Source organism: Cygnus atratus, chromosome 5, assembly GCF_013377495.2.
Source record: "Cygnus atratus isolate AKBS03 ecotype Queensland, Australia chromosome 5, CAtr_DNAZoo_HiC_assembly, whole genome shotgun sequence".
Classification (NCBI taxonomy): domain Eukaryota; kingdom Metazoa; phylum Chordata; class Aves; order Anseriformes; family Anatidae; genus Cygnus; species Cygnus atratus.
In genome coordinates this window covers 56,837,533-56,843,532 of record NC_066366.1, presented here as the reverse complement: position 1 = coordinate 56,843,532, position 6,000 = coordinate 56,837,533, and the positions used below count along the sequence as shown (strand labels likewise).

At 39.8% G+C, this 6,000-nt stretch overlaps 1 protein-coding gene across 11 annotated transcripts in view; it reads right to left on the bottom strand.

Annotated features, from left to right (window-relative positions):
• Positions 1–252: 252 nt before the first annotated feature.
• Positions 253–6,000, bottom strand: part of CEP170B (centrosomal protein 170B) — a 57,000-nt gene continuing 51,252 nt past the window's right edge. For all 11 annotated transcript variants that reach the window (XM_035551249.2, XM_035551251.2, XM_035551254.2 and 8 more), the window contains 2 exons: positions 5,217–5,268; positions 253–4,455 (listed from right to left, as the gene is read on the bottom strand). In XM_035551249.2, coding sequence (XP_035407142.1) covers positions 4,220–4,455; positions 5,217–5,268 — 288 coding nt within the window. In that variant the 3' untranslated portion in view covers positions 253–4,219. The remainder of the gene's footprint in view (positions 4,456–5,216; positions 5,269–6,000) is intronic.

Below are 6,000 nucleotides of genomic sequence, written 5' to 3'. Positions count from 1 at the left end.
ACTTGCAGACCTCAATCCCATAACTCTGGGGGCAGGGCAGAGGGGCTCCTGTACTACTACAGAGGGACCTGCCCCAGCCCCAAGTGTCACCAGAAGGGATCCAGTTGCACTGTTAAGTCTTCAGTTGCTGGCAATTCTTTCATTACACTGTACTTATTAACACCAATGTAAACAGGTAGCTGGAAAATTTAGGCCACTGAGCGCTTACTCTCCCAAATTAACACACAAAATTCCAGAATCATATTGTCACATGATATAAGAATGATTTATTAGAGCAACTTTATGATAAAATTATATAAAATAACAATTTATTTTATTTTTTAAAGACGTCCACAATATCACCTTGGAACAAAATGTACAGATACTGCCTATAATCCAAACAAAAATAAATTACCATTAAAAAAAAGCAGAAAAAAAATCAAGGTAGGAGAAACAAATCAAAATTATACACAGCATTTCCAGAGGGTGTGGAAAAGAGAAAGTCATTAATCAGTTCAAGTTATACAAATGTGTTTCAGCTTTACTCTCAAACAGCTCAGCTTGCATTTGTGTTGCATGCAAATGGAATGATCCAGTGAACAGTTCAGAACAGCAGAATCAGCAGCATAACAACAGCAGATAGTGAAATAGGCACAATTCAGCATGGGGCACATCAAAAGTGAACAGGTAGTTCTGTCTGATCTTTGCAAGAGTTATACACATTTACCAAACTCCAAAAATAGCTACTGTGATCTGCAAAACAAGAAAAAAACTAGTAGAATCTTGCGCTTAACTACCTTACAGTTTTTCTTCCTTTTTTTTTTTTCTTTTTTAAATTCTCTTTTTTTCAGTAGGCTGCATGTAAACATTCCACTAGTTTTACCTTTACTAAAATATTACTCAAAGATGATGCAGACGTTCTTTTCTCCTGGAGCACAACCACGACATGACCTCACTGTAGGTACAACTGTGTCCTCGCCCACAAAGCTCATACACATTCTACATACACAAAGCTCATACACATTCTCCCAGGAATTTACATTCATCCCAGCACAACAGAGTAACAGATTTTTACATGTGAAAGCGCTGAACTGAGAACATGGTTTTCAAGTATAGTGGAAGAACTGAGGGCTGGGATTTTGAAAGGTGCTCAAGGCATCAGGCACCCAGATCGCATGGAAACCCACAAGGGCCTGAGCGCTCGCCTCCCTAAGACTTTGAAAATCCCACCCTTTGTTACATTTCTTTAGTCAAATACAAAACACGTGAAAGCAAAATGGTATGAGAACGACCCACAGGTCAGCGTCACCCCTACCAAGCTCAACACCAGGCCCATCCACAGCTCACCGAAGCCAGAAGGCATCTTGCACACCAGTCCTGGGCCAACAAGACACCGCTACGCACCTGGTACGCTCACCCCGCAGTCACGGAGGCATGGATGCACACAGTACCGTGTGTAAGACTGAAAATTAACAGAGGAGATACACTCAAGTGGCTAGCTCTTTGGCGTATCTGGAGCAGACATGGGCAAATGGGGTGTATGAATTTCAGAAACAGTGAATACAAGAAATAATTATGTTGCATTTCATCGCTGACTAACAAGACTGTTTTAAATGCGAAGATCCAAGCATGAACGCTGTGTCAGGACACAGAAGCGTTTTGTATTTTGGCTGAGTCACAAATAAACCAACCTGTGCATCTCCCCGCCCAGCCCTTCAAACACACATCCAAATTATAAGCAGACACGGACTGCTGCATCCTTATTAGTCACTTGAAGAGGTACCGTATTTTGTGGGTGGACTTAATTGATGTAAGGTGTCTGCGGGCGCTCTCTCAAATTCAGAACAAAGCAATCAAGGAAGAAATCCATTCCTGGTGTGTTCATGGAAGGAAGAATCAAGCAATTTTCAAGTGAAAACAATCAGAAGTCAAATCAAGGACACATTGTAGAGAAAAAAAAATCCACTAGAGCGTAGCCACGAAGATGTGGAAATGTGGTTAACATACAATCAAACAATAATAAGAGTCAGATGTTTGAGTAATTCACGTGTCTCTACAGCAAAACCAAAACTAACAGCAATACCTCATCTGTGAAGGTCCTTCAACTCCTAGTGAGTTGGGGTAGCACCTGGTCAGATCAAGCCCTAACAAAGAAGGGCTTGAGAAAATGTTTCATATGTCAGGAACAATACCACCACTGATGATAGTCATCACAGACACAGTCAGGTATTTCAAGGAAAGACAGATCAGAGTAAACAAGTGAATCAACACGTTCAGATAGCGTGTATATTACAGGCAGAAGAGCATCATGGGCAATTTTTTATTATTATTCTGCATTCATCTGTGTGAAATTCAGCAGATTTCTTCATGGAAGAGCATCTCCACATAAGCAGATGAGTTATAACCTGCTGAAGATATTGGAAGGATATTTGGACCTATTGTTTGCCAGCCAGCGTCCTGCACACTCAAACTAACGGCCTGCTGGCGTATTCCCGTTCTGGGACCGATCCTGTTTCTGCTGAAATTGACAGGAAGCTCCCACTGGCTTCACCGGGAAAGCACTCATGCTCTTTGCTAGTAAGACTAAACACTTTGTGAGCATCCCTACTTATTTAAATTATTTTAACTGGTTCCCACTTTCACAACATTCTAGCAGAAAAGCTCAGGTAACTACTGAAGCAACTAAGGAATCCACTACCCACCCAAAATATAAAGTCGGCACACAAGCAGCAGTCAAGCTTGGGATACCATTTCACTAGTTAAATTACACACTGTATGAGGGCAAAGTGGAACTCATCTGCTCACCTTTCCCAGCAAATGTATCCTCCATGACCATGGAAGAATTTCTCTACCTGATTACAGTTTATGGACCAGGAAGAATGAAAAAGGAATCAATACAAGATGGAAAAAACTGGGAGCAAACACATCTGGAAGAGGTCCTCTGCAAAACCAAACCTTTTGTTTTTAGAGCAACAGAAATTGCTTAGGGTTTTGCAGCTTAACTGAAAGGCAGAATACAAAATGCAATGTGTTTTAAACAAGCAATTGCTTAGTGCAACTGCACATAGTAGTGTTTCTAGGATTATAATTACAAAAAATAAAATCCAGACAAAAATCTCAGATACATGAAGTGCTTGACACTGGTGGGTAGTTTCTAAAGAACACCACAGAGCCGCTGTTTTCAAGCACTTTTGCATTGAAAAAAAATTATAGGAGAACTAACCATAAAGGAGGAGCTACACTTACGCTGTTATTTTTTGAGTGCCATCAAGTGAACACTAGTTCACAGCAACTGTGTCATTAACTTTATTATGTGAGCCACTGGAACAGATGTTTTTCTTAGCAATTAGCTAATTCAAACATCTTAGTCTTTGGCCCAGCTAGGAGTATTTCTAGTTCATTGCGAAAAGATTGAACAGTTCATAAAAAGCTTAAAGATAGCAACTGTACCAAAAATTTGGCAAGCTAAACTGTAAAATTTGATTTTTTGTACTTACATCAAACTTTGGGCCTGAAACACCAAAAACAGTAATTGTATTAGAAATCTTTACATTCACACCATCATTAACTTTTATACTTTCCCAAGAGAAAACAACAAAGGGTTTGCTCTGTCTTCTTTTGTTTTTTGGACTGAAAAAAAAAAAAGATATATGTACAACTTCAGCGTGATCGCCTTTTTAAGACTGCTGATTACAGAACTGTAGCAAGAGTTCCTCTGAGAAACCCATTATATTGCACCATCGTTCTGCTGGATTTACACATTGATTCCAACAGAGCTGCAATGCTCACTTGTACAAGTAAAAAACAAAAACAGCAACAAAAAAAACCAAAGCAAATACAGTACCAATAAGTGTTGTGTTTTTTTGTTTTTTTTTTTTTTTAACCTGCGCCTCGTTATAACTGAATAATTATAAACAGGCTAATGCAAGAACACTTTAGCTTCGGCAGTACTGAATGGAGGGTATGCAAAGCCTGTTTTCTTATGGCACACAGGAAGAATAAGTGAGTAATTCTTTAAAAATCGTTTTGCCTCTATGCTGAATATGTGCTGCTCCACAGTGCTTGTCTTGTTTAAAAGGCATACACAGACTTGCCATTCACCCTCACAGCATAGATTTTCTTTTTTGTGCAACATGTTAGCAATCTAAACAACTGCTCCACACAAACTGTCCACAAACCACTCACATACAATACTAATGCGACAGTAGATTACAGTATGATAGCAATACAAAATATTTCATCAGATCACGTATTTCTCTCCATCTGGAATGAAATTCGAATCTTGCAAGCTAGAAGAGCCACAGTTCGATTTCTGCGTGTAGTTTCTCATCTGTGCTGGGGACAACGTCTCCAGTGCGGACCCAGAAGCGTTAGCAGTCCTGACTTTAGTGGCTGTGGATTGTTTAGCAGCAGCAGATGCTTTGTTACTGGCAACTACATCCAAGTTTCCAGTAGGGTCAATGATAGCATTTATAACTGGGGAAAAAGAGGCATACACAGACATATTAGCAGAACTCGGAGTTGTTTAAAAAGGTTACTTGCCTTCATTTTGAAGGCCATAGAACTGCAGGCACTACTTGTGCTCATTTTAATCATGTTATTTTTTCCCTCAGTACCTTCAGACCTAAGCAGCTTTAATAAGCAAAACCTCTCCCAGTCTGAGTTTACAACATTCAACTTTCTGGTTTCATTAAACATTCAACTTTCTGGTAAAACTTAACACGACAAACTACAGGGGAAAAATGACAGGCATTTAGCAGGAGCCTGAAGTGATCCCTGTATGTTTTCACATGCCGTTATTAAGCTTCCAGATGATGCAAGAAACATCCACTGAGATTGCCGTGCCTTCTCTATTGCACAGAGCTCTATGGGCAAGATTCAAGTCAACATGGACACTTAATCCAAAAGCAAAGCACAGCTTATTGGCTGGAAGAGCTACTAAGTATTTCAGCAGAACAGACCTTTGCCAGTGCATCTTATGTGAATATACTAATTACCACAAACAAAGCATTTCCACAGCAACAGCTTCCACATTTCAGAAGTCAACATTTTTTTAAAAAAAATTGGCAGCACAAGATAAATCTACTGTTCCTTCCATATGCACTCGTCAAAGAGCACCATGGAAACTGAACTTCTGCATCCCTTCCCAGTTTTCAGTTGCAAATCAAGCCACATTATTTTATTTTGTACAATTTACTGGCATAGGAAAGACAAAACAAACATTTCAAATGACCAACCTTCAAGCTGTTTTTGAACTCTCCTGAGCTCCTTCAGGATAGAACTGATTTCCTGGAAATAAAAGCATCAGAATGGAGATTTAAGCAACAAGTTACTCAACTAATGCAGGAATCTAGTCCTACTCTCCCCCTGCCTTCTCCCATCAAGAATATTCAAGGCCATTTCCAAACTTGATTATTTAACAGAAACGACTAATAGAGTATTATGCTTTGACTTGATGATCTTGAAGGTCTTCTTCAACCTAGATGATTCTGTGATCTCTATCTAGGTCAGCACATGCGACCTCTGCTCTGCCTCGTTTTCCCAAGTGCTACTACACCACCCAGTTTATAGCTACAATGATTTATTAGATTTGAAATGTCAGCCAGATTAACTGTCCACGTAGCTGGACACTAACTATACAAGGGCTCATCCACACCCCTTTAACACCACACAAAGGTATTTGCAAACAACTCCTAGACTAGACAAAGTAACCGGCCACATATATACCATTGTAGCACTGGGTCCATAGACAAAGGTCCTGCACAATTATACATACTCTTAGCATCAGCCAGAGTCCATTACTGCACTTAAATCCCTACTGATGGTCCCCATAAATGACAGTAAGAGGTTATGTGAGCACAAACACCACCCTACAGATGAGGTTTATGTTATTGTCCTGTTAGCAAATTGTAACAGGTGGGGAAAAAAACAAACATCCAGGAGAAACACCTATCTGCAACTAAAGCTGTGGCAACTACATGGTAGGTGATGCTTTGGAAGATGTTTAAATGAAGCCTAAAG